A 26,593-nucleotide genomic window follows, 5' to 3' on the forward strand; every position below is an offset into this window, starting at 1 on the left:
CCTCTGATGGCTCTAGGAAAAGTAAATTGAAAACATTTTAGAAAGGACTCACCATTCTAGATGCCATTAAGAATATTTGTGATTCATGGAAGGAGGTCAAAATATCAGCATTACTAGGAGTTTGGAAGACATTGATTCCAACCTTCATGGATGACTTTGAGAAGTTCAATACTTCAGTGGAGGAAGTAACTGATGATGGGGTGAAAACAGCAAGAGAACTAGAATTAGAAGTGGAGCCTAAAGATGTGATTAAATTGCTGCAATCTCATGATCAAACTTGAACAAACGAGAAGTTGCTCATTATGGATGTGCAAAGAGAGTGGTTTCTTGAGATGGAATCTACTCCTGGTGAAGATGCTGTGAACATTGTTGAAATGACAACAAAGGATTTAGAACATTACATCATTAACTTAGTTGATATAGCAGTGGCAGGGTGTGAGAGGAATGCCTCCAATTTTGAAAGAAGTTCTGTTGTGGGTAAAATGCTATCAAACAGCACCATATGCTACATACAAGTCTTTCATAAAAGGGAGAATCAGTCAACGCAGGAAACCATCCCGACCAGTCAGCAGCCATCAGCATCGAGGGAAGACTTCACCAGCAAAAACATTAGGACTCGCTCAAGGCTCAGATCAGCATTTTTATCAGTAAAGTAATTTTAAATTAAGGTATCTACATTGTTTTTTTAGACATAATGCTATTTCATACTTAATACACTACTGTATAGTGTGAACATAACTTTTACATGCACTGAGAAACCAAAAAGTTCATGTGACTCACTTTATTGTGATATTCTCTCTACTGCAATATTTTCTCTTTTGAGATCTGAAACTGAGTCTATAATACCTCTGAGGTAAGCCTGTAGTGTTATTGGATAATTTGATGGTGTAATACGATGTCATTTAAAAATTTTGTCATCCCAGTATCAAATTTTGGATGAAATCATCTTAATGGAAATATTAACACTGCCACTTCTTCCCCAATAGACATCAGCAATTACATCCAGCTACCATCAGTCTGGATGCCTTCTCCGTGTGTGCGAATGCACTAGAATGTTTTCCTCTGAGTCAGACATTGGAGCAAGCTGCCCAGCACATTTACGCAGAAACATTTACTGAGTGCATTACTTAGATCTATTACATCTGTCACATTTAATCATTTAATCTTATTGTATTTTGCAAATGTATAAACAGGAAATCCTGTGTGTAATGCCTTCCTCTGGTCTGTCTCTTTGTAGTATTATACTTCAAAAGTACTTGCTAGTAGTTAGATGATTCAATAAGCACCAGGTTCCAGAATTATAAGAATAAATTAAAAGGATGGAATACAGGATTAAATCATTAATATAAAATACTAAGGAAACTAGGCCAACAGGAAACTCATTTTCTATATTAGGGCTTATAGGAATTTCTAATTTGTCAGCCACACAAAGAGACAAACGTGCAAATAAAAGATCTACTGAAAAAAATGGAAGAAAAATCTTTCTCTTTTATACCTACGTTATGTAGGAGACCCACACCATTAACTACACTAAATTATAAGCAGTGGAATATTACATTGTTCCAACATGCCCGGGCATGTTTGGGAGACTGGATTTGTTCCAAGCCAAGCTCCCCAAGGACTCCTGACAATCCAATGGCAGGGTGGGGAGGATGGGAATTGTCAGTCTTCTGTAGAAACTGTAGAACTTTTAGTTCACAGCTGGGCTGGGATCCCCACTCCACACATGTACATAGAAGCTGCTATTATACCAACATTTATTACATCTTGTCATTATATTCTTACTGTATGCACACAAGTAGAAGTTATTATATCTAAATAAACTTGAACAGAGTCAATAATAGGTAGAGTTCATTAATTCTACCATAATCTAAATTGTTAATGTGATCTGGAGCCATGGTCTTACTCTGTCGCCCAGGCTGGAGTGCAGTGGCACAATCATAGCTCACTGTAACCTCAAACTCCTGGGCTCAAGCCATCCTCCCACCTCAGCCTCCTGAGTAGCTGGGACTACAGACATGTGCCACCAAACCTGGCTACTTTAAAAAATTTTTTTGTACAGACAGGGTCTCACTATGTTGCCCAGGCTAGTCTCAAACTCCTGGCTTCAAGCAATCCTCCCACCTTGGCCTCCCAAAGCTCTGGGATTACAGGTGTGAACTACCATCCCCAGCCCAAAGATCTATGTTCTTGAGAGGGAAAGATACCCTTAAGATTTTAAAATTAGCTAGTTCTTAATAATTTTAAATGTTGTATTTAAGCTTTAATGTCTTATTATTTGGAAGATCTTACATCATGGAAGAATAAATGCCTTAGCATTAGAAGTCCTAGGATAAAAGAAACAGCCATTCAAGCAATGCCCTGGTTAAAAGCTAAAATTTAAAATACACCTCAATTATCTGTGCCCCTCATCATTAACATGGTAAATATCTAATGTGTGTATGTGAAGTGAATTCTTAGAATTGTATATTGCCTTGACATCCATTTCGAATATAAGTTGGACTGATACTAGATGCAGGGCTCAGTCTTGACACCGTTTCTGGTTCCCTACTTCTCCCCAGTTCCTCAAGGTGCTTGATCCAGATCTTTGCCTTATACACCTGCCTGCTGGTGACCAGGACCCTCTATGGGATAGATAGATACAGCTCAATCTACTTGACTTGCCTCATGGACTCCCACACCCTGCATGGAACACATAGATATGCCATGGTGATCCCTTCTCAGTCATAGCGTGACTCCTTGGAACTCACGCGTTCTTGCTGTAGACCCACCAATTAGAACTCCCCAGGGAACCCTGCTTGGGTAATGCCCTGGACCCCAATAAAGGCTTTGGTCCACAGGTCCCTTGTGCGCGTGCACTCTTTCTCTCTCTCTCTCTCTCTTGCTCCCCACCCCCGGTTAAGCATGCATGTCCCTAATGGCTCCCCCTTTCCATTGGCCCTTAGAGGGGTCCTGCCCTCTTCTTTCTGGGATCTGTAAGTAATACACTGCTTCTGTTATTACAAGTGTTTCGTGGTGCTGCCTCCTCTGTGTCTAACCTGACTGACACAACCTGAACCTAAGTCTCCTTCCGGTCAGGGCTCTCCTAGAGAGTGGCTGTCATGGTAGGAATAAACTGGACACAGGTCAGACAAGAGCCACAAGGTCATCTGCCAGTATAAACAAGTTTCCTGTGAGGGACACCTGGTCATGGTCAGACACTTAGGCATTAGGCCGTCCACCAGGTAGACACACTGTGTGAAAGGTACACTGTAAACATCCATGACCACCTTCCCTGAAGGCGCATCAGGGCAGAGCGAGACTGTATAGCCATTCTCCCGACAGAGACCTCAAGAACAATTTAGAAGAAAAATGCAACTCTGTGTGTTTATAATAGTACATACCATTATATATGTGCTGATATATAATAGTATAGTATGCTATTGTACAAGTTACATTATAATAATATAAGAATTATATTATAGTATAGGAATTATAAGTGGAAAAATGTTATTTACAGCATTGCTTTCTGAAACATCTCTGAAATTTGAGGGTTTGGAAGCATTGCAATTGCTATCATAAGGCCTACCTCCATAAATTCGCTATGTTGCTGGTGTTATTTAAACGAAATGAGAAAGATATAAAACAGTTGATGGGGTTTGGGACACACTACCCCAAAATATGGCACTTTGGCATTTGAGAAAACAGCAGAGACAAGGAGGTTGCTCTTACCTTCTCCTTGCCCCTTCTCCCCTAAAACAGCCCATAATACCAAGCTGGACTTCCCCAGAGCAGGTCATAAGACCCTCATGTGAGAGGCACCCACCCTGTACCTGGAGGAAAGAAACATCCTTGTCAATGAAGACTCAAACAAACAGGCCTTGCTAAGTTTCCCCCAGTGTACTACCATCGGATCATACCTCCTTTCATGCAGTTGTCCTTCGGCATGACTGTGCACCCTTCATTAAACCTAAACACAGGCCAGGCGCGGTGGCTCACGCCTGTAATCCTAGAACTCTGGGAGGCCGAGGTGGGTGGATCGTTTGAGCTCAGGAGTTCGAGACTAGCCTCAGTAAGAGCAAGACCCCGTCTCCATTAAAAAATAGAAAGAAATTATCTGGACAACTAAAAATATATAGAAAACATTAGCCGGGCATGGTGGCACATGCCTGTAGTCCCAGCTACTCGGGAGGCTGAGGCAGTAGGATCGCTTGAGCCCAGGAGTTTGAGGTTGCTGTGAGCTAGGCTGACGCCACGGCACTCACTCTAGCCCGGGCAACAGAGTGAGACTCTGTCTCAAAAAAAACCAAAAAACCTACATTTAATTTATCTACAATTTAATTTAATGCATAATTAAATTTTCTACATTTTTGTATCTAATTTTAATTATCTATGTAATTTAACTGCTATCTTTTTCCTTCTAATCTCTTGATTCAGACATAATATATCACTAGGAATATGCACAGAATTCAAAGATATATTCTGTTAACTAACCAGTTGACATCCCATATTATTGTTTAATAGAACAATAATAGGGATATTATATTATTGTATAATAGAGATATTGCTAAGCTTTAACAGTCAGCCAAGGGATTTATGTCCTATTAGGAAAGTATAAGAAGCTAAACCAGGACACATGTTTCTATATGGGGGCGGGTCTAGGGATTGTCTGCGGACCATTTGGCCAAGATTCTTTAAACAGTATTGTGGCAGATTGCATTACTGGCTTCAATTCTTTGCCTCTTTTTGTAACTTGGAGCTTTCCCTGTGACTTAGAAGGTAGCTCCTCTCATGAAAGGTGACGTTGGCCATTCCCTTGGCTTGAGTGAAGCGACAGGATACTGGTTCTGAATGTAGACCTTAAGAAAACCTACATATTTTTGCATCTTCTCACTATGAAAAGAGCTTCTTTTGGGTACTTGCTGCCCCTTTAGTCTGGGGCTCCAAGTAAATACACACTGAACAGAGCTGTTCCAACCTATGCATGGACTTACAGCATGAAGCAGAGCCAATCAGGTACCACAAGCCAAAGCAGTACTGCCCCAGCCACTTCATAGACTCATGAGCAAAATAAATGCTTCTGTTAATTGGCACTGAGCTTTTCGTGGTTACTTTTTACACAGTGATGGCTAATTGTTGCAATTGTGCTAGGTCAGTTTTCATCATATGGATAAACAATGGATATTCCAAAGTTTTGCCCCATTTTGACCTTAAAAATATATTGTTAATAAAGTACCTAATAGAATGTCTGTCATTGAACAATGTAAATTCTTGGTGAGGCTTTGAATAAAACAATAGTAGCAGTCATATATACACATATATAAATTTTATATACATATATATAAATTTCATATATAATTATATATATTATATATAATTATATGTATATAGAGGCAAAGGTAAGCCAGGTATTACACTAGGCACATTACATTAATGATCTCATTTAACTTTCATCAGTTATGCAAGGTAGATGGTAATAAAAATGCAAACTCCTGTCAGTGAAGGTTGGCCAACTAATAGTTACTTAAGAGAGTTAATTTGCAAATTCCCTTTTAAGTAACAAAATCTTTGGCTGGCATTCTCCATTCTATTATTAACAAAAGAGGCTTGAAGTCAAACTGGCATAACTCTGAGGTTTGGAAAGCACACTTGTCAGGTCGCATTGTCTAGAGAAATAAGACTTAGTACCTCCACTTCCTCTTGCAAATACTTTCTGGGCCTATGACATGTTTAGTAGTTTCCTTAGTTTTCTGTTCTTGTGATCTGTTAGTGTTACAGTGATTTTATAGTAGTGACTATGACTGAAGATGTTTAGTCAATTGGCATTCTTATTTACCTGAATGAAAAGTAAAGTCATATTTTATTTGGACCTCAAGGAATCTATTTATTTCAGGTAGTCTAGTCAACTTTTCCTTTTTGCATTACTGTAGACTGAAAAATACACGCACGCTCTTTTATAACTCATCAACAGAAGGAGTTCATACTTTGAATTTGGTCTGTCCTTGTCACATGCTTTAACAAAAACAACGTGGTAGAAAGGAAGCTGTGTGACTTCAAAACTAGACCCTTAAAAGGCCTTCCGGCTTCTGCCTTTGTCCTCTGGGAATGCTGCCCCTGAGATTGACATTTAAGGCAGCCAGTCTAGCTTTGTGAAGATGAGAGGCTACGAGGAGGAGAACCAACATGCCCCAACTGACAGCTATCACCAACTGCCAAACACCTGCCTGATGCCATCTTGGCCCTCCCAGCTGTACCAGCTGTGTGCCCTGGCATGAACAGCAGGGGAGCACCCAGCCAACTCACGGAATCTTGGGAAATAATAATAAATTATTTTAAGCCACTAAATTTTGGGGTGATTCATTATACAGTGATATATAACTCATACTTTTTCTTCTTATTCCTAGTAGCATAGCGGAAAACATTAGATAATTTGGGAAAAGGTAGTTAACTAGGAGAACAGGCAGGGAGTTCTATGTAGACGGATCGATCACACAGCTTTTACTTCACAAATAAGAAAGGGGGGAAATGAAGAATGTCTCACTGTGGATAAGACATGAGGGACTCTGAACATCAGGAAGTTAGCCAGTCACATGCAGATTATCCTTCAGAAGAGGCGAAGAAGGAACATTTATTCCCTTGGAGAAAGGGTAGGGTAAAAAGGGGTCCACTGTGTGGGAAGGCATGGAAGTTATGGCACGTTAGGGCATCTAAGATCGAAAGGAAGACTACCAGGGAGGAGCCCTGAGACCCTGGCAAGGGCCAGACTGTTTTCCCCTGGTGCAGGCATTTGCATTTCAGTCTGGAAGCACTGGGAAGCCTCAGCATGGATTTAAGCAGAGAAGTGGATAAAAGTAGAGAAAACTGGATCTTTCAGATCTTCTAACTTTAAATCCAGTATTATTTCTGTGATATGGGGGGTTGCTTCTTTCTCCCTCCCTCCTTACTTATCCCTTGAAGCTCTTTCTTTCTTTTCTTTTTCTTTTCTTTCTTTCCTTCCTTCCTTTTCCTTCCTTCCTTCCTTCCTTCCTTCCTTCCTTCCTTCCTTCCTTCCTTCCTTCCTTCCCTTTTTTTAACAGGGTCTCCCTCTGTTGCCCAGGATGGAGTACAGTGGGGCGTCATCATGACTCACTGAAGCCTTGAACTCCTGGGCTCAAGCAATCCTCCTACCTCAGCCTCCTGAGTAGCTAGGACTACAGGTGCGTGCCACCACACCTGGCTAGTTTTTCTTATTCTTTTTGTGGAGATAGTGTCTTGCTATGTTGCCCAGGCTGGTCTCAAACTCCTGGCCTCAAGCAATCCTCCCACCTTGGCCCCCAAAGTGCTGGGATTACAGGTGTGAGTCATCATGCCTGCACCACTGAACTCATTTCTAGACTCCTATTTGATTTATAGCACAACAATTAAATTCTACCCTTCCAAAGAAAGTTCTGTAGATTCTTTCTGGTTCTAGAAGCTTTAGCCTCATTTCTGCCAGTATAATTTTTTTAAGAGTCATTTTAAGCGTCTAGGAGCTGAGAAACAAGATGTATTCTTCTTTTTGTAATTTTATTTTCCTTAAGTGAAAACAAATAGCATCATTAATAAAAGAGTTGACATAAGATTTGCCAATCAATGAAGAAACAATTGGAAAAATTGAGAACTAGAAAAAAACTATTCATTTTCTCTGAATCTGGCTAATATTATAAGTACTACAGTATGGTGATAGTCTCAGAGAAATTAGAACAATGAAGAACAAAGCAAATTTAAAATTGCTGTTTGTTTTTTTATAAGAGAAATAAAACCTTAGATATAGGAATACAAAGGCATAGTCTACAAGTAATGAAATAAGAAGGAGTTTTGGAAATTCATGAAAAGATTTCAGTGGGAATGGACTGCATGCAAAACAGAGATTATGAAATCAGTGGCAATGCTAAACTGACTCAATTCTAAAGACGTAATCCTGGAACCGAGGGGTCAATGTTGAACCACATTGTTTTTGCCTACAAACATGATTGCAAAAGGAAGTGGACATTTTCTAAAACCTCACAATACTGTAGTCATTTCTGGAAACCAAAGGTCTTAGAAAGATGAGTAGAGCTAGAGAAATACAAGAAGAGGCAATAAAGCGATGAAACCCTGAGCATATGAAGAAAGAAAGAATTAAATTAGTAGAGCCTGGAGAAGCAACAAGTAAAGAATGAAGGGAAGGAGAGTCTAGGACTGTCAGCATATTAGCAGCAATTAAGAAAAATATATTGGCAATAATATGAAAGAAAGAAAAAATTAAGTTGAGCTTAGGGAAATTCAGCTTGATGAATAGTGTTTGCTGTAACTAAAAATACAATAGATGAATTATCTAAGTCTCTTTAGCAAGTATGGGAATTTGAGGATCTCTGAGTTTTCGTTTTATTTTATCTTATTTTTTATTTCCACAACAAAAAGTAGATATAAATTAAAGGTAGACTGGATTAGGTGTCAAACATTATCTGGCCAATTACCACAAGATACTATCCCAAAACAGAACTGATTTTACAGCAAGGCTATTTTTCATAGAGTTCTGAGGACAGAGATTCTATAGCCTCCTTCGGTAAATTATTCCAATATAAAATAATCTCTACCGTCAAAAATTATCTCTGTATCTCAGGAGACCTACTTTGATTATAGGTTAAGATAGAATCATAGTCAATCTTTCCTGCATTCTCAAGTAGAGGAGCCTGAATATTTTTAACCTTTTCTCGATGACTCAGAGTCTTCCCAAAGCACAAATCATAAATACACAGCTCAAAAATGAATGCTCACAAGTGAGTTCACCCCTTAACCACCACCCAGGATAAGGAGTAAGAACACGGCCAGCAACTCAGAGCCCTCCTTGTTCTCCTTGCCCATCACGACTTCCTCCCTCTTCCCCAAAGATTAACCACGAACTCGAATTCTAACCCTTCGGTTTAGATATGCTTGTTTTTGAAACACTTCAGTTGTTTTTGGCACATTCAATATGTTTTGCAACCATCACCACTAATTCCAGATAAACACTTTTTGGGGTTTCCATCACCCCAAAAAGAAACCCCATAGCTATTAGCACTTTGTCTCAATTAGCATGTTTTCTGTTGTATCTGACTTCTTTTGCTCAGCCTAACGCTTGTGAGATCCGTATGCTGTGTTCAGTAGCCAATGTGTGTTGAATAAAGCCTAAGGAGCAAAGTGCAGGTTTTTCTCATTAATTTTGGTTCCATACACAAGACTAGTGGTTTTCGACCCTGGTTGCATGCTAGTATCAACCAGAGAGTTAAAAAACACTGGTGTGTAGGCCCCACTCAGAAAAAGAAATGAAAATCTGGGGTATGAAAGGGGTGGGCTAGGGCATTCGTAGTCTCAAAAGTTCTCCAGGTGATTCTCTTGTGCAGCCAGGGTTAAGAACTACCACAAAACCTTACCTGATCAGAAGAAGGCTCTAATTAAAAAGGTAGATTCTGGGTCTGGGAATCTGCATTTTGACAAGTGGCTCATGTCATGTGATTCTTATAAGGCCATTTCAGAAATACTGCAGGAAACCAATGAATATTTGTAGGAAAATAAATGACTTCATCAACAGAAGTCTCTATTGCTTTCAAACAAGAAAACACTAATGTTAGTTTAAAACATTTTAAATTCATTAACAAGAAACTATTTTAATGTATGATTTAATTAAGTGGTGAGGGAAAGATGTATTACATCTGTCTCATTTCTTTTAATTTGATGTTTAGTCCAAATGGAAACCTATTGGGAAGTAGCCTTTTCCATCTCCTACGCTGAGGTTAACACAGGAAACAGGTCACTTTTTTTAGACATCAAACCAGTGCTCAATATTGTCAACAGGCTATGAACGTCCCAATTTGCTTTCATTCATAGTAGACAGTGTACAAAGAATCTTTTTTACGTCACCAGATAAACACATTGGGAAATCAACTGCCAAGAAAATTGGCAAAAAAAATGGAAAAAGAAAAAAATTCAGAAAAGGAAAAGAAACTTCAAAAATAATCTGAAATGGACTCCATTACATGTTGTAATATAATAGTAACAACTTCACATTTTGATAGTGCAAACATTTTGTTAGACCCTAGAGTTGGCATTCTGTCCTTGGAATGTATTTTTATTGTTTGTTCCTGTTGGAGATAACTTATATATACCTGGAGGCAAGGAGAGTTCTTTACTGTATATAGCACCTTTTACATTCTCAGCTCTTAATAATTTATCTTCCTCTTTATTGAAGTTTCTCTTCAGTTACTGATGTGTTCTCTATATTGCATGATTGTAGATATGACCTGGCAAATTTTCATCTTATTAGCTGGACACTCACAGAAAAATAGGTTCTGTTATTTAGTATATTAATCTCAATACGCTAGGTGGTGTTACAGTCTGAACACATTCACATATTTTTAAAATAAATTTATAATTTTAGAAGAGTTTTTTAGATTTACAGAAAAACAGTAAAAATAGCCCAGAGAATTCCCAATACCCCATGTCTCAGTTTGTTTTGTGCTGCTATAACAGAATACTACAGAATAGGTAATTTATAAGGAATGGAAATTTATTTTCTCACAGTTCTAGAAGCTGGTGCTGGCATCTGATGAGGGCCTTCTTGCTGTGTCCTTACATGGCAGAAGAGAGAGAGAGAGAATCCAGTCCTGAAAGCCCTTTTTATAGCAGCATTAATCCATTCATGAGAGTGGAGCCCTCCCATTAGGCCCCACCTCCAACCCCATTGCATTGGAGAATAAGTTTCCAACACATGAACATTCAGACCACAGCAGCCCACATCTATTTTCCCTTGTTATTAACCACTTACACTAGTATGGTACGCTTATCACAATAACAGCATTGATACATAATTATTGATTGAAGTCCAGACTTATTCTGATTCCCTTAGTTATTACTTAATGTCTTTTTTCCTGTTCCATGATCCTATCCAGGACACCACATGACATTTAGTTGTCCTGTCTCCTTGTACTCCTCTTGGTTGTGACCATTTTTCAGAATTTCCTTGTTTTTGATGACCTTGACAGTTCTGAGCAGTACTGGTCAGGTATTTTTTTTTTTTTTTTTTGAGACAGAGTCTCGCTCTGTTGCCCGGGCCAGAGTGAGTGCCGTGGCGTCAGCCTAGCTCACAGCAACCTCAGACTCCTGGGCTGAAACAATCCTACTGCCTCAGCCTCCCAAGTAGCTGGGACTACAGGCATGCACCACTATGCCCGGCTAATTTTTTCTATATATATATTTTAGTTGGCCAGATAATTTGTTTCTATTTTTAGTAGAGACGGGGTCTCACTCTTGCTCAGGCTGGTCTCGAACTCCTGACCTCGAGCAATCCGCCCGCCTCGGCCTCCCAGAGTGCTAGGATTACAGGCGTGAGCCACCGCGCCCGGCCTGGTCAGGTATTTTAAAGAATGCCACACACTAATAAACTTATATATAAACTTATAAAGATATCTAATTTATTCCTAGATTCAATTAATGCACAAGAAAAGTTTGACTTAAAATAATTCTAGTATATAGGGAAAATTTGGCTTAATTCTAGAAAGAAAAAAAAATCTTTTGGAGACGGTCCATACTATTAAAATCAAGTCAAATAGACTTAACAATTGGTCTTAGTTTTTCTAGAGATATAATATTATACAGAGTAACTATGACCAGTTTTTGGAATTTTTGTCATTTCTAAAACTTGGGATTTAACTTTACAAATTGAACAGGAATTGAAATTATTTATATTCCTCCGAGTTCTAATCTTTGTTTTTTTACACACAGTCATAAAGTTAATATTTTCTTGGGTTCTGTTTTTTAATTTATCACTTTTTATACACATTTTTATGTGTTGAAGTAAAATACATACTTGACATTTTAAAACTACACAGTACTCAGCCCACCGTAAAGTAAAAAACCCATGAAGTACTTGATATAAATGGGTGGATTAGTTATAGACATTAAGATTGGGGAAATAAAGAGAGGAAAGCAAAAAAAGTGCCGATAAAACACTGAAGGCAAAGAGAAGCAAAGGGCCTGTGTGTGTGTGCGCGTGCCTGTGTGTGTGTGTTTCGGGGGCACAATAAAATTCTGAGGAAGGCTTTTGACTGTTGGAGTTACTGCATATAAGGTTTGGGTCAGGTATAACTTCACTTGGGGGACCCCAGCAGATGCATACGTATATATTTAAAATAGTAACCTTTTTATAGTGTGTCCCATTTAGTTCTTCCTGTCATTTGAAAATATTTTCATGCTGATAATATGGAAATATATATTTTATATTCAATAACTTTTTTAATAGCCACTAATTTATCACAAAAGGGGTAAGTTTGTTATTCTGGTTTGTTTGTGTTTTACATTTTATTTTCTGTCCTCTTGTAGATTTATATTTTATATTCTACTTTTTAACCCACTATAATTTACTGATATGGCTGTAGTGACAATAGATCTAAGTTCATTCATTTCCCCCATATACTAAAAAAGTTATTTCATTCTCTACTGTATTACTTGTTTTGTGGTTTGCAGTAAAATAAGTCATTATAACGGTTTGAATCTATAATTGGCCATTTAAAAAAACCCTAATGTTGTAAACATGGTATAAATTTTATTACTTAAAAATTTTTAATTGTGGTAAAATATACATAACATAAAATTTGCCATCTTAACCATTTTCAAGTACACAATTCAGTATCATTAAATATATTCATGTTGTTGTGTTGGTGATAAATTTTCAAGTCTGGCCTTATCATTACAATCTCTTAAGAAACAATTATTTGACATTTTTGTCCCCTTTTAAGTGGGTTTCACTATCACTCAAAATCTGTCAGGGATATAAATTAGCAATGAGAATCACAGAATGTAAAACTGGAAAGTATAGTAAGAGCGACTTCACTCAACTTTGTCATCTAAAGGTGCGATAACAGGCCCAGAGAACTCGACTCACTTTCCCAGGTCACTATTAGTTAACGGCAGAGCCAGGACTCTGACCCTAGTCTATGCTGACTAGCTCAAACATGCAATAATTAAAAAGGAACTGCCCAAATAGTTCTTATTTACAGATTTATGCTACCACACTAAAATAATCTCTTTCATGTTGTGATTTTAAATCTGCAGGTCCAAATTTTGAAAGAGCCTAAGAGTGGAAGTTTGCCACCTACAGGTCAAAAGAAAGAAGACATCTTTAAGTTTTTCAGAGCAAAGCTTTGAAGAAATAAGACAAAAATGTGTTTTAAAACACTTCTTTGGAGTGTAGCTCTTAGTATTGCTCTTAGTATAGGAAAACATTTATAAAAGGGACACTGCCTTAATTCTCAGCACTTCTGTGGCAACAAATTTCCACTATATTATTTTTTAGTAGTATATGGTGCTATGGTGGCAGAAAAAAATGACAGAATGCTGAACAGTGTGAACCTGTAATCAGAAAGGCATGGAAATGTTTCTTAGCAACTGAGAACATGATAGCTCTTTTTCTGTTGGTATTTCCTCCTCACTGCTAAGAAATATCTGAATTAGCAACAGAAACCTTATATGGGACAACTGGATAACCATCTAGAAAAAGTTCATTTAGAATCTTAACTCATAATCGTCATTCTACTAAAATAAATTCCAGATGGATTAAATATTTAAATGTGAAGGATAAATAAGATCATAAAAGTACTAAAAAGTCTGTCTAGAGAATTGTAACAAAGTCTTGAAATTAGGAAGACCTTTCTAAACATAACACCAAAGGAAGAAAATAGACATTTTTCAAGCATTTTTTTAATAAAGAAAAATCACTGTTCTTTCTTCTTCACCAATAAAGTTTAAAATGAGATAGCATTTTTACCCAAAATTGGTCAAAATTTTAATAATATCCACTGTTGACAAGAATTGGAGAAATTTATTTGCAGAGCCTTTTGGAGAACAATTTGGCACACATATATCAGAAAAGCTTAAAAATGTTCATCTGCCTATTGACCTAGTATCCATTTCTAGGAATTTATCCACAGGAAATAATCATGAATAAGAGGAAAGATTCAGTTACAAATACTTTTATGATAGCCTTGTTTATAATAGTTCCCAAGCTGGAATTGGCCTAAATGTCTGCTAGGATATGCATTAAATAAATTATAGAAAGTTATTATGCTCAAATAATATGTCATTGAAATTATTTTACTTAACTCTATTTAATAACATTGTGGAAATTTCTTACTATATTAATTGACAGAAATAGATTATATGGCAGTGTGTTTACTATGATCCCATTTTTAGATTGTGAAAAACGCATTTACATCCACATATAGAGAAGGAGTCTTGGAAAGTCATATTAAGAATGGTAACCTTGGTGTGTGGGGAAAAAACAGAAAGAGACCAAGAGTTTCTCCTAAAAATGTTCTTGAAGAATAATGGAAAAAATTAAAGGATGAATGTGTTCAAAAATCTCAGGATGACCGTGCAAATAGGTGAAGAGGAAAAGGCAATCAATCTACCGTTAAAGACGAGGGCTTGCCTATGACATGATAAATGAAAGTACTTAGGAAGAATGGAGATGCCAGAGTATGCAATAAAATTGGTCAAAGATAAAGTCAGATGCAAAGTAAGAGCTTGTATAAGCTCTTGGGGCCTGGAAGTAAACTACAAACAGCACGGGCAATTTGGCATGCCTGCTGCTTGCAAAACATGGATTTTGTTATTCCAGGAGTCAATCTAAAAGAGGTAATAGATTTTCTAGCCTAAATAAAAATCTAAGCTGCTTAAAAAGCTCCACAATAATATATTACTAAGTGGTCACAGGTGAAAACTCATTTAAAAATAACAAAGAACTAGATTTTTTTAAAGAATCATTTGAAAAGTATTACAAAAGTTTTTTTTTTTTTTTAAGAGTCTGGCTCTGTTGCCCTGGGGAAGAGTACAGTGGCCTGGTAGCTTACAGAAACCTCAAACTCCTGGGCTCAAGCATTCCTGAGTAGGTGGGACTGAAGGCATCCCCTAAGAAGCCTGGCTAATTTTTCTATCTTTAGTAGAGGTGGGGGTCTCGCTCTTGCTCAGGCTGGACTCAAACTCCTGAGTTCAAGCAATCTTTCCGCCTTGGCCTCCTAGAGTGCTAGGATTACAGACATGAGCCACTGAGCCCAGCCAAAATTATTACACAAATTTTGAGAGTATTTCTTTAAAATGTACTACATTTTTAAAATTTCAAGGTTTTTTTTAGTTATAGAAGGTAGAACTAATCAAAATTAATTTGATTTTCATCTTTTATTGACTATCTGCTCCCAAATTACTTTCTATTCTATCAAAACAGAGTTAATTTTCTGCCACATGTAGAATTTGATTAGCTCCTGGAGAAGGGCTCTTCAGACATTTTTGATCATGTGCCCCAATATATGTATATATATTTATATATTAAATTTATACATCCTACCAAACGAATAGGGTATGTAAATTATATGACATAAAGAAAAAAATTACAGAATAACTTAAAAATAAACAGAAGTAGAAATTCTAATATATTTGTCCTGTAGCCCAGTGGCCCTTCTCATCTGTGTACTGCCTCTCTTCAGAGACCACTGGCCGCCAGTAGTCTTCAGCCTCCTGCTAGACTGTACTGCTAACTAGCTTGGGCAAGATTAGTTACCCTCTGTGCAAGATACTTAACCTTAGGCCAGAGACTTATGTCTGTGCCTCAGCTTGTCTGTAAACTGAAGACAGAACAAGAGCCTGCCTCACAGGACTGCTGTGAAGACGAAAAGTGCTACTGCCTGTGGAGTGCTCCCCATCACACCTGGCGTGAAGAAGTGAACTTTAATGGTGTCTGTGATGGAAACTTCATATGGAACAATCCTTTAGATGATTGCTGAATTAAAGTTGATTATATCTGGTATTTTAGGAATTCAAGTTGTTTCATATAAAATAAGACAAAAGATATGCTGTATTTCCTTACTCTTCCATATCTCTGTGCCCTTTTCCTATATTATCTTACTGAGGCTGGAGCTATTATAACTACATGCCTTTTTAGATTTTTGCAAAATCGCAACTGGGTGTTTCGTTACTTGTTATTGGTCTGTTCAGGAGTTCTATTTCTTCCTGACTGAGACTTGAGAGGTTGTGTGTTTCTAGGAATTTGTCCATTTCTTCAATATTTTGACCTATGTGCATAGAGATTTTTATTGTATTCACAGGTGATATTTTATATTTCTGTGGTATCAGTTGTAATATCTCCTTTTTCATTTCTTATTGAGCTTATTTGGGTCCTTTCCTTTCTATTTCTGGCTAATCTAGTGAGAGGTCTATCAATTTTATCTTTTCAGAGAACCAACTTTTTGTTTCATTAATCTTCTGCATTATTTGTTTTTGATTTAATTTAGTTCTGCTTTGACCTTATTTATTTTCTTCTGCTGGGATTGGGTTTGGTTTGCCCTTCCTTTTCTAGTTCCTTGAGATGATTCATTAGATTGTTGATTTGTGATCTTTCTTTTTGTTGCTGGCATTTAAGGCTATGAATTTTCCCCTTAGGATTGCTTTTGCCCAATCCTACAGATTTTGATAACAGATTTTGATAATTTTGTCCCCTTTGTCATTTAGTTGGAGGAATCTTTTGATTTCCACCTTAATTTCTTTTTTGACCCAATAATTGTTCAGCATTAGGTTATTTAATTTCCATGACTTTGTCCACAAGAGGCTCCCAGCTCACTGGCAGCAGCAGGCTGCTGTGGGGACAGAAAGTCTCTCTGGCAGCTCAGGAACCTGCCAACTGTCAGAAATGCAAGGGAGGGAGAAACCAACTTACCCTTCTTACTGGACTCCAAACCTCTCAGGGGTTGATCTCTGCTGATCCCTTGCTTCTTCCTGTTCTGCTCTGCAATTTCTTTCCCTGGAGTCTCCTGAAGGTTCTGGCACCCTTCCCTCAGATCCACACCCAATCTCTGTTTGTTTGTTTGTTCTTATTGAGATGCTCTGGCAGCTGGTGTCTCTGGTCAGCCATCTTGACTCCACCCCCTCCACATGAGTTTTGGAGGAGATAAATATTCAAACCATAGCAGGAGCACCTTTAGTTGGTCCACGGAAGACAATAACCTGTTGGTCCCAAGAGATAAGATTATGCTTTGGGGGTTACACAAATATCATGAAGTAGGTGAATGTAGTTATTAGAAAATGTCACTTTGTGGGGGAGGGAAATGTGTCCCAAATTAAAGCAGGAAGTTGTTATCATTTAAGGGGTTATGAGGTGTAGCCTCCAGAGGGAAGTCTGAAATAAAACTGAGTAAAAAGAAAGCTGTGTCTTATTTAATGTCTGAATAAAGAATATACAACAGAAGAACTGAGCACAGAGTTTACCTTCCTGGTTAATGGTGTTCCTGAAGAGAGGGCGTCTCACTAGTGGTTATATTAGAGGAGTCTCTTGGCTTCAATTCCAGCCCCAACAAACAATCTTCCTAGCTTCCCAGAGAGACTTTCCTACGTGAGAGAATATTCTTGGCTCAGTTCATGTGAGTATTCTGGTTTATCTGGTAGTTATGTTACAAATATAAATATGAAATTAGTATCTTCTCTGTGAGCTTGGTTAATATGAGTTAGTTCTGCTGCTGCTAATTATCTCTTGCTATCCAAACAGTTTGGGGACCTACAAAGCTATGATCCTAGAAACCCTTCATGTGATGCCAGTATCAAGGCACTGCCACCTTGTGAAGCCATGGACTCCTCTGGGCCCCCATTGTCTTCCCCTCACTAAATGGAGCCTTTTAGAGTAGAACAATGGCATGAGCTAGTGAGCCAAGAACTGCCCCTAAACTTAATGGCTTTGAAAAGTTCCAGAGGGTGACTTTAACGTTAGACTGGTCCATGCTTTACATAGGAAAGTCATTCTTTGTAAAGTTTGGCCATTTAAGTAATCATTTTAAAAGAAAACTGGTACAATAAATATCTCTGTTATGGAATTTCTTCCTTATGATTTTCTTAATGACATTTTTTCTCTAGCTTACTTTATTGTAAGAATATAGTATACAATACATATAACATAAGAAATATGTTAATTGACTATTTATGATACTGGTAAGGCTTCTGGTTAACAGTTAGGCTCTTAGTAGTTAAGTTTTAGGCGAGTCAGAAGTTGTATGAGGATTTTCAACTGTGCAGGGGGTCAGTGCCCCTAACCCCTGCATTGTTCAAAGGTCAATTGTAGATGATGTTCTGGTGGTTGAAATCAAAAGCCACTTCCAACGGTCCTGACTGTGGTGTTATCATACCTCTCTACCAGTAGGAATGGCTGGCTAGTAAGCCCACACAAAATTTGGGGCCCTGTTTGCCAATAGAGTTTCTTGAGACTGTTTGGACAGATTTATAGCATTCAATATGCCCGGCAATGAAACAAACAATGCTGTTTCTTTGGCCCCACCACCAAAATGGAGAACCAACATCTTCTTAAGACTCAGTCAGTATTGGAGGCAGTACACGAAACCATGCACAGCTCCCACATGTGAACAGAAACACAAGGACCAGCATGGCCTTGTTTCAATTTGACTGATCATATACTTCTCTTGATGTCTGAGTGGCCTTGGATTATACCACATATAGCAATTGAGCCTGCAACTACTTATGAGACTTTATCAAATCTATATAATGGTGATTCAAATCAGGTTTGACATAAAATCTGAACTAGAGTAACCTGGACCCTTTGAGGTTATGTGCTTGTATATGGGGAAAATGGACCATGGAAAGTCTCTCCATAGGGTACAGAGTTTGCTTTTTGGCCCAGCTATTTCCCCCATAATTATTGACCTTGACACCACAGATCAGCAAGTCAAAGTTCCCTTGCATGGGTCATAAAGAATAATAAATTGGTCTCTGACTACATTCTGGCTGCCTAATAAAAAGACCTACTGGCTCCTCCTTGGGACTTATAGCTGATTGAATTTAAGACCTTGGGGGACAGGACTGAGGTCAATACTGCAGATTGACTTCATCCTGCTATTCAGTGTCGACTGATAGTAGCCTTAATTAATTGCTATATAAGACCAATTGAACGGATTTGGCACTGACTAAACAACCTGATTGTCAGATTAATCAGAGTAGCTGATAGAGTGGCACAGTCATGTGAAAATTCAAGTTTGGCTAAGAACATACAAGGGTGAGAAGTGGATTGTTGGAAGAAGCGATCCACTACGGGCTCTGAGGGTCCCTGCATACTTACTGAAGTATGCCGAGAATGCAGGGACTTGGTTGACCTTTACCTAGTCCATGTTCCAGGGTTGTGTTTACACCAAGCAATTTTCAAGTATGAACTTCCCCTTGGACAAAGAGCAAGATTGTTTTTGCTTACTATAAAAGCAGTGACTATCCCAAGCTCAGTGTTCCTCTCCTACAACACAATCTACTGTGTGCAGGCTTCCATCATTGGCCTTTTGTGTTGCTCCCTGGGGACCCAGAGAAATGAGGAACTGAGTAAAACCAACATGAAGCTCTGGCTACAGCTTTTGCTGTGAATAATAAAAGCCCTTTGTCTCAGATCTAGGTGTCTTATATATTCTGTAGCAACTTGTTAGCTTTAAGTAGGGTAAAATCTCAGACCGTGCACAGTTATTGACAAATATCAATTATTTCCTTCTTCGTAACAGATAGCATTTGAGGCACCATGATTTGGCTATTAGTAAATTTATTATTACCATGATATAGTACAAGAAATTATTTTCCAAAGACTCAGCCAACAATACTACAAAAATAAAAAGCCCTCTGATGTCTGTGAATTTATCTGTGTGTGTCCAAGTCCAGTAATAATTTCACTGTCTGTCTGAAGTACTAACAGTACTAAATCCAATGCTCGGCGCCATGCCTCAATCTTTGGTGTAACAATGTCATAAACTCTTGGAATCTGCTCCAGTTTATCTGAAATGCCCGAACTAAAAATTCCACTATTTATTTTACTATATTCATTCAAGATGTACGATGAAGGAGAGCCAGACTCTTTAGCATTTTGTAGATGATGTTGAATGAATGTGCTGGCTTCAAATTCTGATGAGTAATTGGCAGTGTTATACATGAGAGTTGAAAGGTATTTCTGCCATCCATTTGCCAGGAATTTAAGCACCGTCGGTCTGTATATAGCCAGAGATGGAGCCAGCCAAGAGGAGGTATTATGAAGCTGCCCTGAAGAAGCATGGTTTCCTTTTTTCAGATATTGCTCCGCAATAATTTGAAGATGACTAAGACACAAAAATTCAACTGCACCACCTCCAAGAAAGACCTTTTCCTCTTTCAGAGCATAATACAAACGATAGGCACAACTCCAGAACCTGTCTTCTTTGGCTTGCATCTGTGCAGTGACTGGGTTAGTGAGCACTGCTGTGACCAAATTAATTCCTTCTGTTTTTAACAAGATTGGTATTCTGTTGTTCCTGTCTACAACGTCCAAAGGATTGCTTCTCCAGAAGGTCACAAAGACCCCACTGCCCACACAGTCTTCATTCACTTGTGTAATGTAGGCCACCTGTACTGCTCCTGTAGCCTCTGCAAAAGCCCGCATAGCACTGCCATTCACTGACCCAATTACCAACCGCTTATTGTGTATGCATGTTTCAATTAAGTGTTCAGATACATTTCCTTGTACCAGGACAAGGTTCACATTGAACTGGATTAATACCTGTAATACATGATTTGTCCATAGTTCTTCTGAGCTGTCTTCTTGAAGCTTTGTGCTATCTAATACTGTTTTAATATTTGCAGACTTATGAAATCCCAGGTGGCGATAATTCTGTGTGAGGTCACCCTCAATGAGAACTAACTGGATAGGCTGATTCTGCAATTCCTTAATCAGAGTAGTACTAGATATTGATACAACAGTGATATATCCTGGACAAACACAAGAAAAACTTTCAGGCAAACCTGGTAGACAGCAAGTGAAGATCTTTGAAATGTCAAACATAAATGGCATTGTACAGTTAACTTGTTTCATACATGCATTCTGATATTGCAGCCGTACTGCTTCTTCTACTAATTTCATGCTGCTGTGATCTCCATGACTCAAGCCTACTGCCAGTTCTACCAAATCATTACATCTGTAAGTTTTGGGAGTAGCTGTACCATGTTCAAGAAATCCATCTGGTTTGCTTATCCATTCTTTAGTATCTGTTCTATTAAAATGCCTACTGTGGATTAGTATTGATTTTCTGCAGCGGGTATCTGCAAGCAGACAGTTTTTCAGAGTTTGTGATGTGCTTTTATCTGTTTCAACCTTAGACTGACATTTGAAGAATTTAGGTGATTTAACAGGTCCCCCAGAAAGACTGTGAATGGTCAATGATTGAGAAGCAACATCTCTGAGATCATGCTCTTCCTGTATCAAACCAGTATCTGAAGGGACTTGTAGAAAAGGACACAAACTGACACTCCATCTTTCAAGTCCAGAAAATGTGTTGCCCATATGGTCAAATATATTGTGGACAGGTACTTGAAGGGAAACTACTTCCTCACTACAAAAGTTCAAACCTTCTGACATCACTGACACTATTATGGAAATGGGGACACCCAGATGAAGACATTCTTCAACTGCACTGCTCCACACACCAACGAGAAACAAAAGAGTGCTGGTTCCAGTTCTGTATGTGTTATTTTGTGCTTGAACTGCTTCATTGAGAAGTTGTCCCACTGCACTGGTTAAATCCAAATTTTCAAGAAGCCTTACTATTGAACTGATTAACACACTTTCATGACATTCTTCATCTATGATAAATTTGGATGATTTTACTGGGCCTAGGAAAGTTCTTCCTATTTCTGAGAATGATGAAAGTTGTTGAAGTCCTATGTGCCTTCTTTTGTTTATGACCCCGCAAGCCATCACCATGAATCATCAGCTGCAAACAGAATAAAAACTTGGAACTTTATTCAGTATAATTCATGGTTATACATTCTATATAGACAGAAAAATAAGATATGTCCTTACCTTTGAGGTATATATAATTTTCATTAAATGTGGTCAGTGCAATGATACAGTATTATAATAATATTAATGATAAAGGTGGGTGTGCATGGAAGAGAAGCACTCCAACAGGGAAAATGGAGCATGAAGACAACAGGCAATGTTTCCAGAAGCAGTCAATTCCTGGAATGAGTCTTGGAGAAAAACTGGAAAGAGTAAGCAAGTTGAAAGAGGTGGTAGTAAATGTACATTTATGGGAAAACACACAGTGTATTGGGGATATGACAAGTAGTTTGGTTTTATGGGGAAAAATATGTAGCACAGAACAGTAGGAAGAAGAGGAAAGGAGTTGGATCATAAAAGGCATTATGGGCCATGCTAAGGAGCTTAAACTTGATCCTGTAATGGGAATGACCAAAGTGTTTTAAGTAAGGAAGATTAAGAAACAACTTGATATACTGTTTAAAAGCAGGTACTCCTGAATGTAGAAGTCTGGGTTGGACCTTAGCTCTACTGCTTACTAGCTGTGTAGCCTTCAGCAAGTTGTTTACCTACTCTGCCCCTCAGTTTCCACATCTGAAAAGTGGGGATAATAATAGGATCTATTTCATAGAGTTATAACAAGAAGTGAGCACAGTGCTTAAAACAGTGCACAATGTTTTACAAGTGCTTGTTTTATAATAATAATGATAATAATAGTGCTGTTTTGGATATATTACCACTCTGATAACACTGTAGACGACTGACTAGATGAGTGTCAGACTGGAAGTAGAGAGGTCAGTTAAGAATCTGCTATAGTTATCTAGGTGAGAAATGTGGAAGAGAAATGGAGGGGAGGGGATGAATTTGGTTATTGAATAGATTATTTAAAAAAACCAAACAGAACTATTTAAAGGGAGGTTCAAGAGTAATTGGACTTATTCTGCATAATATTTCAGGATTCACATACAAAACGAATAGAAAGTTACAAGAGAAAGACGTTAGCCCAATAAAAAGAACTCTTAAACAAGGTACTCCCTAATTGAAAAGCTATCTATAATAAAATTACCTGCCTTATGAGGTGTGAGCTCCCTGTTAAAGTGCTGGAGCTAAGATTATAGATAATAATCTACATTATAATCTTCACTTCCAACTTTTAAACTTTATGACTCTTTGGATAATTGTTTTTTTAATCACAATCTTTTAAATCTCAAGTTTCAAAAAGCAAACAACTCAGATTTTTGCTTTTCTTCTAATACTGGCCACAGTACTGGTAAGTTTGTTTCTGTAATATCTGAATTCATCCTTGAAGCTGAAGAGCACCAGTTCTATATCTATATATCTATATCTATCTATCTATCTATCTATCTATCTATCTATCTATCTATCTATCTTAAGGTCAATAGCATGCCACAACACAGCTACAGTTTGAGCATCCTAAATCCAAAAATCCAAAATCTGAAACTTTTTAAGCATTGACAGATCCTTTCACTTTGTGCTCAAAATCTTGCAAACCCTCCTCATTTCACTCAGAGTGAAAGTCAAACTCCTTATAAAATCTAATAATTTGCACTCCTCCCTTTACCCTTCTGACTTTATCTCCTGCTACTCTAACCCTTGACCACTTTGCTTTAGCCTCCTTTCTGTTTCTGGAACATGCAAGGTATGCTCCCTACCTTAGTGTTTCTGCCCTAGTTGTTCCCTTTTTCTGGAATGGTCTTCCCCAAGAAATCTATTACCTCATCACCTTCAAATATTTTCTTAAGTTTCCCCTCTTTCAATAAGGCCTATCCTGAACACCCCAAAAATTCCTCTTTTCTCTCTACACTCTAGATTCTCTTTATCTGCTCTACCTTCTTTTTTCCATAACACTTATCACCTGATAAGTATTAATACATGTTTACTTATTTATTATTTAGAGACTATCTCTCTCTGTTGGAATGTAATTTCCAGGAGGGCAATATTAGTCACTGAGGTATCCCAAGTACCTAGAATATTGCCTGACATATTGTAGGCACTCAATAAATATTTGGTAAGTAAATGATTGGTTTTCAACGTATTTGTCATTCCAAATTTAAGTACAAAACTGAAACAAGAGAAAACAGATGCCACTGTAAGAATTTCTTAAACATGAAGGTAAGGTTCAACCACCTTTGGAGTTGCCATGATTCTCATTTGGCACTCCCTTGGTTGAGACTAACTGCTTCCAAAGAGGGTTCCTCCTTTACATGGCTGTCAGAATTATCTCTGAAAAAGCACAAACCTAAACAGATTACTCCACTGCCAAAAAACATTTTTTTTTTGAGGTGGGATCTCACTATGTTGCCCAGGCTGGCTTGGAACTCCTGGGCTCCAGTGATCTTTCTGCCTCAGCCTCCCAAGTAGCTGGGACTACAGGTGTGTGCAACTGTGCCAGACTTATTTATTTTAGAAAATAAAGTCTTTACTCCTTAGCTTGACATATGTATGTATAATCTAACCTCAACCTAATTTATAAGACTCATCTTCCACTTTTTTTTATAAACCCCATGATCTTGCTATACTGGAACATACGATTTATTTTTACTAGCTATACTCTGATTTGAATATCCTACCTTTTCTTCATCTCCATGAATACATCTTTCATAACCCAAGGCAAATGCCACATTTTTGATTCTGCCTTCTCCAAGGCCCCAAAGTGGAATAGTCCCTCCTTTCTGTGTCCCTAAAGCACTTTGTACACCTATCTACCAAAGCACCATGTAGTAAAAACACTCTATATATGTTTGTATATCTCCCCCAATTATCTGAGGATTCTTTGGTTTTACGTATCTTTATATTCTATACCCAATTCCTTTCAAACTCACCTAGTAGTTCACATAGTACGTGACATGTAGAAAGTACTGAATAAACTTGGTAGATTTAAGAGTGCCTGGATTTAATATTTTCCTAGATGATTATTATTAATGTTCTAAAGTGTAATTAGATTAGTAACAGCTATGTTTCAAGACTAAGTACATCTTACCCAAGATCTGGGAATCGGAATCTGAGCTTATCATTAAAAAACTATTTTATGCCTGACTACAAATATTTGTTTAAAAAAAGTGAAAAACCATTTTAACTAGAAGTAAATATCACAAATATAAGAGCCTAAATCATAGAGTAATATAAAAACAGGTTAACATACTATTCAGCCTTTTAATTGCCATTAGATCAAACTTGATCCAGGAGATCCCAGAAATTAGGATTAGTTTGGGTATATACTTGGTCACTATTCATTTCTGGGTCTCAGAAATCCCTTTAATATTAGTATTAAAGATGAAGTATATGTGCTTGAAACTGATCAAGAGCAACTTTCCATGTGAGTTAAATGGCCTACAAAATCAATATATTATAGTTAAGTGACTTATTTTACTTAATTCATTTTAAAATATCTTGAATTTGCATCAATTTTCACTGGGGTAACTTTATACAGAAAAATCCCTTCTAACACTAGGATAACCTTACCTATTTTCCAGAAGCCTGATGAGATTTTTACCAATGATTACAATACTTGAGTGTTGGCCTAAGATATAACGTGAACAAGACAGGCCGATAGCTTTGGAAAATGTGCCTTGTTTCTACTTACTAAAGCATGAAAAGTGATTTGGGAGACTGCTTCAAGAATGTACTTTGCCCATTTTTTCTTGTCCTACCTTCATGGAGGAAAAAGACTAGATAAAAGTTAATATTCTTCCTGAATCCACTGTTGGAAATCCAGTATGAGTTTTAGAAACTATTTACTTTAGAGAAGACACTGAAGGAGGCATAAAAGCGGTCCGGTTGTCTGAGCAATTAAAGGTTAGAAGTTTCGACTATTATCTCTTCATTCCTACCAGGAAGTCAGTGGTCCACCCTACCTCAGTCCTTCTCCATCCTTTAAGTTGATCCCTGGTCGGGTTCAGAATGCGCAGAACCAGCAAGTCTGGCCCTCTGGATAAGAGTTTGATTTGGTTTACAGCAGTTACATGGGCGTCTAAATTTACTCTAGACCGTTACTGAGTTAATTGGCTAATCAGGCTACCTGTGTCTGACTCAAGAGTGCAGATTTAAGCTTGATAAGGTTGGACAACTGGCCAAATCTTAGGATTCTTCGGCCAAGGGAACGGCTGGGGGCCTGTGTGTGTGGAGGTGTCCAGTAGTGATTATGGGTGGGGCCAAAGTCCTACCCTGCAAACAAACACTACATACAACATACGCATTAATAAAAACTTTCCTACGCAGTGAAGCTTCAGGTGCATCCCAAGACCCACCCTACTCCCATACTCACTGCCCTCCAACCACGCCGTTGCCCCATGCCCTTCCTATACAGAAATTTTGGTGCCTACCATGCCAGAAACCCTGCCCGAACCAGGGAGGAGGGAAATGCCTAAAGGCCAAGCTCCCAGCCGGATGCTAGACCAATTCACCTCAGGCCCACCAGACCCCAAAATCTCATCCTTGTCTTGGCCCAACGGGGTCAGAAAAGCAAACAAGGGCCCCTCGCATCTTCACCAAAGACTTAGCAGTCAGTAGAAGCACCTCACTACTAACCTCGCTCCTTTCTGCACTCCCACGGTGTCTAGAGTTCCCGTCTTCCCTTCCCGCCAGACGCAGCTCTGGCTGGGACACCGACGCCGAAACGCCAGGGTAAAGGCGCCCTCTAGCTCCCGTCCGCAGTTTGCGCATGTGTGAAGCGTGCAGCTCTGGTGGAGCGGGAGGCCTGGTCGCTAAGAAACGCAGCTAGAGAGGACAGTTCCGCTTAACGGTAGGCTG

The 26,593-nt window shown here is 38.3% G+C and overlaps 1 protein-coding gene across 3 annotated transcripts; it reads right to left on the reverse strand.

The window, feature by feature from the left end:
• Positions 1-152: 152 nt before the first annotated feature.
• BBS12 (Bardet-Biedl syndrome 12) lies at positions 153-26,593 on the reverse strand. 3 transcript variants are annotated; one of them, XR_006735409.1, is made up of 3 exons: positions 26,372-26,520; positions 16,721-17,007; positions 153-189 (listed from the first exon to the last, which is right to left on the reverse strand). XR_006735409.1 is itself a non-coding variant. In XM_045552322.1 (3 exons), exon 3 carries the CDS (start codon positions 21,764-21,766, stop codon positions 19,640-19,642), a length of 2,127 nt encoding a protein of 708 aa, XP_045408278.1. In that variant the 5' UTR covers positions 21,767-21,776; positions 25,307-25,494; positions 26,372-26,553; the 3' UTR covers positions 19,566-19,639. The 3 variants fall into 3 exon arrangements, 2 of the variants coding, with proteins under 2 accessions (XP_045408278.1, XP_045408277.1); XM_045552322.1 differs by lacking the exons at positions 153-189; positions 16,721-17,007 and adding exons at positions 19,566-21,776; positions 25,307-25,494 and having other exon boundaries at positions 26,372-26,553; XM_045552321.1 differs by lacking the exons at positions 153-189; positions 16,721-17,007 and adding an exon at positions 19,566-21,776 and having other exon boundaries at positions 26,372-26,593.

This window comes from Lemur catta, chromosome 5 (assembly GCF_020740605.2).
Source record: "Lemur catta isolate mLemCat1 chromosome 5, mLemCat1.pri, whole genome shotgun sequence".
Lineage (NCBI taxonomy): Eukaryota > Metazoa > Chordata > Mammalia > Primates > Lemuridae > Lemur > Lemur catta.